The sequence below is a fragment of the Orbicella franksi genome, chromosome 1 (genome assembly GCF_964199315.1).
Source record: "Orbicella franksi chromosome 1, jaOrbFran1.1, whole genome shotgun sequence".
Taxonomy (NCBI): Eukaryota; Metazoa; Cnidaria; class Anthozoa; order Scleractinia; family Merulinidae; genus Orbicella; species Orbicella franksi.
The window spans coordinates 2,480,093-2,491,187 of record NC_138145.1 but is presented as its reverse complement, the minus strand read 5'-3'; the positions used below and the strand labels follow the sequence as shown (position 1 = coordinate 2,491,187).

At 39.5% G+C, this 11,095-nt stretch overlaps 2 protein-coding genes across 3 annotated transcripts; both read left to right on the top strand.

The window, feature by feature from the left end:
- Positions 1-5: 5 nt before the first annotated feature.
- LOC145485009 (uncharacterized) lies at positions 6-8,497 on the top strand. Of its 2 annotated transcripts, none has more exons than XM_081463656.1 (9): positions 6-317; positions 595-742; positions 1,323-1,587; positions 2,210-2,238; positions 3,081-3,171; positions 4,237-4,346; positions 4,512-4,577; positions 5,144-5,806; positions 6,791-8,497. In XM_081463656.1, exons 1-9 carry the CDS (start codon positions 146-148, stop codon positions 8,328-8,330), a joined length of 3,084 nt encoding a protein of 1,027 aa, XP_081319782.1. In that variant the 5' UTR covers positions 6-145; the 3' UTR covers positions 8,331-8,497. The 2 variants fall into 2 exon arrangements, with proteins under 2 accessions (XP_081319782.1, XP_081319772.1); XM_081463646.1 differs by having other exon boundaries at positions 1,320-1,587.
- Positions 8,498-8,628: 131 nt separating this feature from the next.
- Positions 8,629-10,924, top strand: LOC145485018 (C-X-C chemokine receptor type 1-like). Its single transcript, XM_081463667.1, has one exon. It carries the CDS (start codon positions 9,060-9,062, stop codon positions 10,107-10,109), a length of 1,050 nt encoding a protein of 349 aa, XP_081319793.1. The 5' UTR covers positions 8,629-9,059; the 3' UTR covers positions 10,110-10,924.
- The last annotated feature ends 171 nt before the right edge of the window (positions 10,925-11,095 follow it).

The following is an 11,095-nucleotide window of genomic DNA, read 5'->3' as shown; positions in this document are numbered from 1 at the left end:
CTAGTTGTGAGTTGTTGTTGGTGCAGTTTCACGGCTTTTATGGCTTTTCCAGCAAATAGATGTAGATTACCTGTATTGTAATCTTTCCTTCCAACCTGTGGCTACTAACAACATACCAAGAATCTGCTTGACACAATTCACGGCAATGAAAAGTGAAAGTTCGTGCGGTTCTTTATGCCAGCATCCTGAGTGTTGGAGAGCAAATTTACAAAGAGTAAAGGATGCTGTTAGACTGAGAAATGGAATTCACAGTAATGAAACAGTAGAAGAAAAAGACTTCGATAGTCTGGCTAAAAGCAGAAGGAAAAGTGACGAAGGTGAGCAAGTGAGATCATTTTAATGACTCTATCAAATTAGCTGCTGTTGTGCTTTTAGTTACTAAAAATCGCAAATGTATAACTTCCATCAACACACAACATATAATGCCACAGGCTCAAACCTGGACAGCCCTATAAAGAGTTCCACGGTAACAAATTGGCCATTGTTCCTACCCAAGACTCAATTAATTATAATCAAAGATGAAACAAATTTAATCAGCACATTTTTCCAGTATTGAAATAGGATAGAGTTGTTAATTGATTATTTGAATTTCAGGCTCTCTTCCAACACTGAAAATTGTTGATGCATTTGGGGAGGCAGACCTCAGACAGAACAGTGCACCAATCAATGGCCGTACAACATCACAATCAAACAGATATCATCACCGGTCATCATCATTACCCTCATTATCGCCTGATCTGAGGTTAGGTACAAATTCCAAGCTTTTGTATTATATAATAGCCAAGTTAATTCCACAGTGGTTAATTTAAAAACTGCTACATGTAACACCCTGTTTTGTTGTCATGAAGCTAAATCAATCATAGCATTATCAATGCTGCTATCTAAAGCAGGAAAAAAAAAACCCGGGTGGACTTCCATTTGAAAAGAACTCAAGATCCTGTTTTGTGGGCATGGCTTGAAATTTTTTCACCCCTTAGAGGTACCAATTCCAAAACAACACAAGTCATTAACTTTCACTTTCATCATTTGGGTCATTCAATGTAATGTACACTCTTGTCATCTGTTGTTTATGAGGCTGATGGACAAAGGACATCATCCATTTAAATTTTGTTTAAAAGAAAGAGGAATAGTTGCTTTGTACATGTACAGTTAAATACTTGTTAAGTAACTCGACTAACTTGTTGAGTAACTTGAAGAACCCTCAGTTGTGACTTGGGTACACATTGTCAAGACCTTTTCTGCTCTCCAATCGCCCTCCCTCATGTTTACAGCAGCTTGTGTAAGGATATGTTGTATTTGACATTTGTTCTATTTTTCAGTAGTCAGCGTCAGTCATCTTCATGCACCCCAACTGTCTGTGTGCCTCGTCCATCTCCTGTTTCACCAACGGTGTTAACAGATTACCAGAAACGCATGCTGTGGAAGAAGAAATTGCAAGCTGGCTCAGAAGCCACTGATATTCACCATGAGAAGGGCAATGCATCAGTTGTTGGTGTCCATGAATTGTATGAAAATGATGAGCTGTTACAAGACTGGAAGGACGTGTATATTACTTCAGCATATCTCGTATGGTGTCAAACCAGCAGGGTAATTTACTTCTTTTAACTTACTTGTACAGATGCTTACAGTAAACAAAAAAAGAGATGCTACTAAATTGCCATATGTATTATGAGGGTGGTAAAGGGTATTTTCGTGACTTATGATCGGCCCTTTTTTTTCCTGTGAAATGTGAAATGGCTAATTTTTTCCTCATGAATCATGATTTCCATAGTCGCTGTGAACTGTGATTTTCCAAAATGTTCTCTTTTATTTTCCGTGAAGCGTGAAATGCCAATGTTGTATTTTTTGTGAATTGTGAAAGGGCTGCTTTATTTTCCGTGAAACGTGATCTATACCCCCTTTACCACCCTCTATTATGATTGAATTAAATACTGTTAACAATGCCTAATAACACAGTAAATACAGTTATGTTTATATTGATTATTTAAGTCATTTAATATATAATAAATCAGTCTATACAGTCTGATTTACACATACATGTACGTGTCTTGCAAATCAGTCTTCAGCTTCGGGAAAATGATATTTGATGTGCTAACCACTAACAAATCAAGATACACATATTTTGCTTAGACCTCATCCAATATAAATGAATTACTTTTTCCTTTTTTCCCTTTTATTGAACTGCCTGTGTTAATGTGTACAATTGCAGAGAAAAAAGAGAAAGGCAAAAAGCACTGGGTGAGTTTTTTCTTTGTTTACAACCAGTATGAACTTGCTGAATAAAATTATATAATATTTATGTGAAAAAATTCTGTGTTTAAAGTATTATCATGTAAACTGAAAGGTTAAAAAATAAAGAAAGTCAAAAAGTTAGGATCTATCACTTAAAAGGTGACAGTTGTGTAGGTTGGAGTAAATCTAAAGTTATGGGTTCCTTACAGCTACATATAGTGGGCCACTGCTGGCGCTTTACATATTTCTGGTTTCTGTTATGTGGATGGGTTGTAAGTCAATTACTGGTCATGAATGCCTTTAATACTATGCAGTTTACCAACACCTGTTTTAAATTACACCTCCTGGCTGAATAGCACGTAAAGAACTCAACACAATGATTGAGCCAGAGCTTGAACATGTTTGGCTTTACTGACCAGAACGTTTTTGAAATAAATGGAACATCTTGAAAGGTACATATAGTCCAAAATTTCCAAATGAAATATGCAAGTGGAAAATGTGCTTACCATTTGCAATTCTTCACTGCTATCTTGGATCCTTAGTATCTTTTGGTAAATTGGGGTTTTTTTAGTAAATGGTAAATGGCCAATCTGAACAGAACTTACCATCACGCATTGTTGCTTCCCATTTGTACAACTGCTGACAAACTAGCTTCTTCAACTTTGCTATAACCTTTTTTAGTGTAAAACCTCTGGTAAAGCCTGATAGTTTGGACAACTGGTGTAATTAGATCAATAAACAAGTAGCAATTCAGAGATTGCTGGTTAGCACTCTCTAACACTAGTGTTATTAATTATTTAAAGAATGATTTGCTTTAAAGTAAAGAATTGTTTCTTGTTTATGTTCAGGTCCATTGCAAGGAGGAAAGACCCTCATAGAATAGCATTTAAAGATGTCACAGAAGACATGATCCCAGCTACCATGGAGAAAACAAAACCAGTGAGAAATTGAACTGCAATATGTTTTAGAAAACACCCTGAAATAAAGCATGCACTAAGAGCTATACCTCTATGACTCTATGGAAAAACATAACCAGCACAAGCTGTTGATGTACTAATTGTAATGATGGCATAAGCAAAGACAAATAACATTTAAGCTTGAATTTAATATTCATAAACTAGACTGATTTTCCTTTCTTTTTTCTCACACGTTTGCCTAAAAATATTAGGCTAAAAATATTTATTTATTACTAGACTAGTGTAATAAATACTAGTGTTGTCTAAAAGAAATAGAAAACATGTACATTTCCTCTTTCTTCGTGTCAAGTTAGGGAAAGTTTGGAAGAACTTGTCAAAGCCAGGGGTGCAGGCAAATGGTCCTTCAAAAACCATGGGTCTTGCAAAATTTCCATCAAATTGCATGGGTCTCGCAGTCTCATTTTTTTTGGCAGTTATAAACAACAAGCTGCATCTGGCAGTCTCAATTTTTTTCCACAAAGCTGTCTCTGATTTATCTGTCTGTTTTTACAAACACCGTCTGAATGTCTTAGAGTCTGAACATCTTGTGCTTGCATTTAAAACACTGTGAATTTTCGGTCTCAAATTTAAATAATCGTTATGTCTCGGTTCACAAAGAAAAAAGTGCCAGTCTCACCTTCTTGTCAAGTCTCACAGTTACCTTAAAGCTAGTCTAGCCTGTGACAGCACTAAAACAAGTGGATGCTCTAACAAGCTAATGGCAGACTACATTGTAATTGGCTATTTAAAGGTGAATAATTTGTTTAAGTTTTATTAAATAATAAAAATGACAATTATTGATACACAAATTGTAATAATTTCTGGTTTAATAGTAGTTGATAATTGAAGTTATCCAACCAACTGTCCAACTGTCCAACCAGTCTTCCGTCCTCCCACCCTCTCCCCCTCCTCAACCCTCCCCACTGCAACCTCCACTAGATCTATTTGTAAGCCAGCCTAAATTTAACTCAATTACAATGCTTTTTTGACTCTGTGGTTGAGTAACGTGACTGTACTATTGAGATTATTTTGAACTCTCTTTTCCCAGAAACGTCCTGAGCCTCGCCGATCTCCTACTGTAGGACTACCTTACAGTCCAAGCCGGGCAAGCTCTCATCGCCGAGTTCATGTTCAGCACCTGGACCTCTCCAAATATGGGTATGAGAACAAACAGTTACTATATAGCTTTGTTTCCATAAGATTATTAATAACTTTGGCTCTTCTAGTAACTACACTCACTCACTGACTGTCACAGGACATCAGTGGAATGTGATTAAATGAACTTTGTTTATACATTTTGTGAAAACATTATCTCTTTTGTAGGCTGGAAGATTTTGGAGACTTTCCAAAGTCAGTTATTGCTGGAATCCTTCAGCATCTCAAGCCAAGGTAAAGAGCTATCCAGTTATTAATGATGTTCGCCTTTCTGTAATTTTCAAGCTACATCATAGCTCATTCAACATACTGTAGTAAATGGTTTGAAGCCAGGAGTATCAGTAGTTCATGAATATAGAGTTGTGACTGACTGAAAAGTGGTAAGTGCATTTCATGTGGTGGTGGTAGAAGTCTGGTATGTTGAAACTGATTGGTCAGTTTTGTTGTGATGTTATTTGCTGTGGTGAATTTGACAAACTGGATGTCCTCTTGTGTGTATTGTATGACTTATATGGCAGGAACAAGACTGAGTAAAATAAATTTGCCAATCAGTCTGCAGTGCAAACAAAATTCGGTATTAAGTCTGTTCGATTTTATGAAGTTCATTTTGTGAATTGTTCAGCTTGTGCAGCAATTGTAACCTGGCCGCAGGACCTAAAAACAGCCATGACCCCATCCCCTCTCCCCTCAGTCTCCCCTCAAGTCCGTTTTAGGTAAACAAGATGCGTGGAAATTATAGCACTAGAAAAAAGATTGCAGTTGTACGTTTACTCACCTTTTCTTTTCTCTATTTTCAATAGCATGGCAGTTGACCAAGAATTGCCTTTGGGTTTAGAAGTTCAACCAAAGCAACATTCAAGTCCAAGAGCTGAGGTACTGCCAGGCGGTAAACAAGTGAAAGCTGATATGAGCAAAGACCTGAATAAATCGGAACAAATACCGACGACTCTGGAGCAAACTGTACTTGATGAAAACTCGCGAATGTTGCTTGATATTGATATTAACTCACACTTCACCCCTCCTGTGGAGGAGGTAGTTACAGATGAGGAGAGTAGTGACAGGATCTTGGGTAACTCCACCCAAGGCACAAAACTGGAGTCAAGCATGATTAAAGCAGTCAGTGATAAACTGACAGCAGCAAGGCAAGGACGTGTTTTGTTGCCTCTTTCTTCAGTCGGTGTTCCTTCAGACCGTCAGTCCAAAGCCAAACCACACCACTGTATGAACTCTATTCCGCGTAACTTGGATTTAGGCGTAGCAATGGAACCTGTTGAGCTTGTATCAGTCACGCCAACTCCCACAGGAACCCCAAGAGAGGAGGTGGCAGCTCAAGACTCTCAGCTGTGTGCTCTGGTCAGCAGCTCTCTAGATGTGACTTTGGCTGCAAGCGAACTTGTTTCACCGAGTGACGATCACATGAACCAGTACTGGCCCGTCAGAGGACATATGACTTCAGCACTGAGGTAAGCCATCTTTCATTGAGGTAAGAGTCTATACATGAGCATTGGCGACTACTGGAAACAAGCGGTGATCAAGCCTGAAAATCGAACTTGCTAATCAAACAATTGATTAGAGCCATTATTATAATCAGAAGCATATCACCTAGACTAGGTGATATGCTTCTGTTATAATCTATTATCCTTACTTTCAAAATAACAAAACTAAGGGTCGAGAGGTTCAGTGGGAAAAAAGGCAAAGAAAGTTCAGTGGGTAGAACAATTCGTGGCATAATTATTTTACTGTGGCTATGACGAAACCTTTTTGTAAGCTCCCTGTTGTAAGGTAGCCCACTTAACTGTGTATCCACGACGAAAACGAAACCGACAAACGGACTTGTAACAGACCGACTTAATTTGACTAACAATAAGACGGACCTAAAACCGACCAATTTGACTAACAATAGACGGATCGAAACTGACCAATGACTGATGACAAACTTTACACGAGTCTTACAGCCAATACCATAAAAACTGATTTTCAACGGACCAGATTTATAACATCATCGACTGACAAACACTATTCACTTGACTCTGAAGATGACTTCCGTTCAGGTTGTGGAAACGTCAGTCACCGACAACAGTTCTTTTCAGAACTTCCCTCAAGCGGATAATCACTCTATACGAACTATTAACTGTGTATATATTTCGAAAAGACTCTTGGTTTGATAAAAAAGATTCGTTGTATGAATACTAGAAAAGAAAAAAGTGAACCAAGAGACCATGGCCTAGGTCATAGTGTCTTGGTCGGAACTGCAGCAAAACTTTATTAACAAAGTGAAGTGTGGGAAGAATGGAGTAACGCAGTTGGTTTTTAAAAGATTGTGATTGGCTGAAAGATGACAGATTCCCTCAGAAACAGACAAACCCACTCGAAAATCAAAATCAATTAAATCATAAAGATTTGCAGAATTCTGTCAAGTGGCACTAACTTGTTGTCATTACTCTCAGATATTCTCCAACTCCAGTGCACGCCCCAGCGCCAACGCCCATCAGTCCAGAGAGATATGGGCACTACTCTCGGACGCCACAGACCAGGGAGCATAGCACTTCTGTCACGTCACGTCACATCAAAAGATGGGAAACACTAAGCAGTGTGTACGATCAAGACGAAACAGAGATAAGTCGTGAGGCTCTAGGCAGCCCTGAGGGGGAGGGGAATGAAATAGCTGTGGAACCAGTATTTTTAACGCAAGAGGTTCTGTCACGTGACCCGAGTCTCACACCATTATTGACCAGGAAAGACACTGAAGAATGGCCACAAGACAGAATGATAATAAATATCATTGAGAATGACGTACCGTCACGTACGGGACGAAGCCCCAGCCCCGGGAGTAAAACATACATCCCTCAGGATATTCTGGCTGAATTCCACGGGGATCTTTATGGAAGAAAAGAAATGCGAATAGCAGGTCAAAAAATGATGGGCAAGCTGAATGTTGTCAAAGAACCTGAGATGTCAACAGATTTCCCAGCGTACATTGCACCTGCTTGGAGACCACCTCGATCAAGGACTCCAATTCAGTTCTTAGAAACACCATCTCGGAGAGCCCCTAAGCCCCTTAGGCAGCCCCCGGCGGAAAGCGTGCCCAAATCCTTAACCGTTCAGCCACTAGCAAGACGTGTTCTGCGTAGACCCAAGAGTACCCCTCCCCGTATCAGCTCCCCAAGGGAGTTCAGAGATCTGCCAGTACAACAAATTCTGTCTGATTCATCACTACCTGCTAAATTGACACTAGACGATGAGGAAGGGTTTTCAATGGTCGCGCAGGTATCATCTCCCTCTGGGGATACTTGTGGTTCCATCCCTCCTCCCCCGTCTCCGGAAGCCCTGTTGGTAGGCACAATGGTTCCCAGTGCATCCAGGCTTGATCCCGTCAGTGAGGTAGAGGAGAAAAGCAGTGTAGCTTCTTGTAGTGTTGTTGATGGGACAAGCCAAGTGGAAGGTGTCGCTAACCTGTCAGAGGTTGAGGAAGAAGTTGATATAGGCCAGGAATCCCAAAACAACGAAACTGGAAGTAGTGAAGAAAAAGATCAACAATCAGGTTTTGAGGTGACAGAAACAGAAAAAGCTGAACAAAGTCCGGTAGTTGAATTGGTTGAGAACTTACACGGCCATACTATTTTCTCGTCTGTTGATGGAGAAGCTATCATTGACAAACAAAATCCGCTTACAGCAGATGCTGTGAGCGATGAAATAACCCGAGACCAAACTGCACACAACGAGGACGAGGCGGAAAAACAACAAGAAGAGATTCCTAATGAAGCTAACACGACTGGAGAGGAGGATTCACGCGATAACGATGCTGTGGCTCCTCCCCATCCCCCAGGGTCGCCAGACATTGTTAGTACTCCTGATTTTACTGAGGGGGTGGACATGAGTCTCGATCTTGAAGCCGAGTTACGTGCGGCCATGGAAGGACTGGATGACTTAGTGGACGCTGAAGAAAGCGGAGGTAAACGGACTTCACCTGAACTGGAACCTTGGTGATAACGACATCATATCGCTGTAAAATCGAGTTTAAAGTTGTTCACTTTTTGCCGCATGATTTTTCATTTAGCAGTGTAAAATCTTAATACAAACGTATTCGTGTAGAATGTAGGCCCCATGTCCTGGGAAACAATTCAAATAGATTAAAGTTTTTGTTTTAAAGTTTTCCAGCTGAGTTTAGTCACGTCATTTGACCAGAACGAAATTAGAATTTTAAAAAGATGCGAAAACATTTAAGATTCGGTTGGAGGATTAACAAAACAAATACCCATCAGTCAAATTAAATCTTAACTACACTCACCGACTCCAATTATAGCACCATTATCGACGAAGACACTTTTCTATGACTCCTGTCCCATCGATATTTAAGTAAATCTAAGTATTTGTTTTGAATAAGCGGGATCACGAAAGCTTTTTCTCATCTGCAGTCAACTTGAACTTGCAATTTGTTATTCATGACGTTAGTGAGTTTGTAAGAAGAATACATTAAAGATAATGAAAGGCTCTTTGAAAGAAAACATTTGACGACGGCAAAGACCAAAGGATTTTTCCGTTGTGTACAGCACGTTTCTGAAGCTTGCTTTTATTGATGCCATTACCACCTTTATTGAACTGAAAAAGCGGAAAAAATTTAAGTGGTTGTCATCTCGTTCTGGTGCAAACAAACAACCTCATTTTACTTTCTTAAACATCTCAAGAGACAAACCTCTCCCTGCGGCCTTAGTTAAGATGAACACCACGATGAACAGTTCAGCCCAAGGTCCTTACAACTGTGAAGGCTCAACTTTTCCAGAATCAGACAAGGAAAGGCGAGCTTTTGAACAATTTTGCGGATGCATAATACCGCCAGACACTTGGCATTCGGTGGTAGAAGTGGTGCTCAGTAAATTGTTGCTAATCATATCGGTTCTAGGGAATTTGCTCGTCATAATCGTTTTACAGCGGATGAAGCGGAGCGGAGATCATTCTGGGGCAATGAAACTCCTCATCCAGAACCTATGTGTGGCCGACATGGCTGTTTGTATTATCTACAACATTTACGAATTCGTAGGGATCGATTCAAAGGCTTCCATAACACCTGTTTGTAAACTCATTGGCGGCTTATCTTGGACTACACTGTCTGCCTCGTCCTGCCTGATATGCTGTGTTACAGCAGAACGTTACCTGGCTGTTGTCAAACCATTTGATTTTGATGTTAATACTCGCAGAACAGTTCTTATGGTTGTATTTTCTTGGTATTATTCTCTTATCTTCACTCTACCGGATTTTTACTTCTTAACGAGGCAGGAAGCACGATTTTGCGGGCGAGGAATTATTCCGTTTTGTTCGTACGACTATATTCAAGGTACCGATATTACAGTGATGCTTCTGATGACTTTGTCAGCAACCTTTCTTGTTCCACTTATTTTTATCGTGGCCGCCAATATCGCTGTTGTGCGGTCACTACTGCAAAGTCAAGGGTCAAGACTTTTCCGAAAGTTTCGTCGCCCGAATGACCAGGGAAGAGGAGGAGTCGTATTTATTGTGCTCTTATTAACCGCCATCTTTGTTTTGTGTTCGGTGCCCTTTGCTACATACCTACTGTTAATTGCAGTGTCTGTGACAGTACCAAAGGAATTCGCTATAGTAGCTTACTATCTTATGCTTGTCAACAGCACAGCTAATGCTTTTGTCTACTCATTTTTCAGTTCTGTATTCCGCAGAAACTGCATGGAATTATTTTCACCAGTGTTTATGTACTTTAGAAGTTTACTGAGACGTGCGCGACTTAATTTGTGATCTTTTTAGAAAAACGGAATGGAGTCTTCTCCAAAGTGTCCCAGAAGCGACTCAAAAGTGATTCTTCATGTAATAAATTTAATTATAACTAGAAATTCTGAGTACTCAGTTTATGTACTAGTTGCGGTGTGCAATTTACTTTCAAAGATTTTGTACGTTGTCGACATCTGCCAGGTTGTGGAATCGTGGAAAGTACTTTTCGTCTGTTTACTTTAATATTTTGATTTGCCTTCTCAATCACTTTCATTGTATATTTTTAAGCTTAGTTATTATGGAGAGACGTAAAAAATAAGATTTTATATTTCCTGTAGAAATTTGTAATTACTTATTTATACAATGCAAATCGAGAAAATCCTTATGCATAGCAAAAAAGCAATATTATTAACTTTAAGAGTGCGGGTTCTACTTTCGTCGTTTGCCTTCTCGTCCAGTGTACTATGAAAAGACAAATCGAGTATTTTTACAGTTATCCTCTTTCACACACAAGGGATCACAGGTGCAAAGAAAACGCAGAGGAGCCAGCGGGCAAGTAAGCCTTTTCACGAGCTTTTCTGATTTGCATAAAATTACATGTGAACAAAATGCAAAGCCATTGCTCTCACAGAATGGAATTTGCCGTAGCCATGGTTTGGTAAGTTAAACGTTATGGCGCCTTAGGTACTGCCATGTTCACCAGGGAAGTTTTAAAGTCAGACATTAGATTTCCGATTATCCTAACCCATAGAAAAAATGCGAAACAGTACAAAAGTCGAAAGTGGCGTAGGTCTGAATCACTAAACTAGCACCAAGGCAGAATGCCTTAATTTCACCTCAGGTTTTAGGTTTTGAACGAGACCGCGCTGCGTCAGTTGAGTATATATAGAAGTGACCAAAGACAAGTTCAGTTTCTTTTTTTGTTGTTGTTCTGTTTTTGTTGAAGTAGTATAACAGAAACCACAAGATACAGCAATGTACTTAAATAATAATAATAATAATAATAATAATAA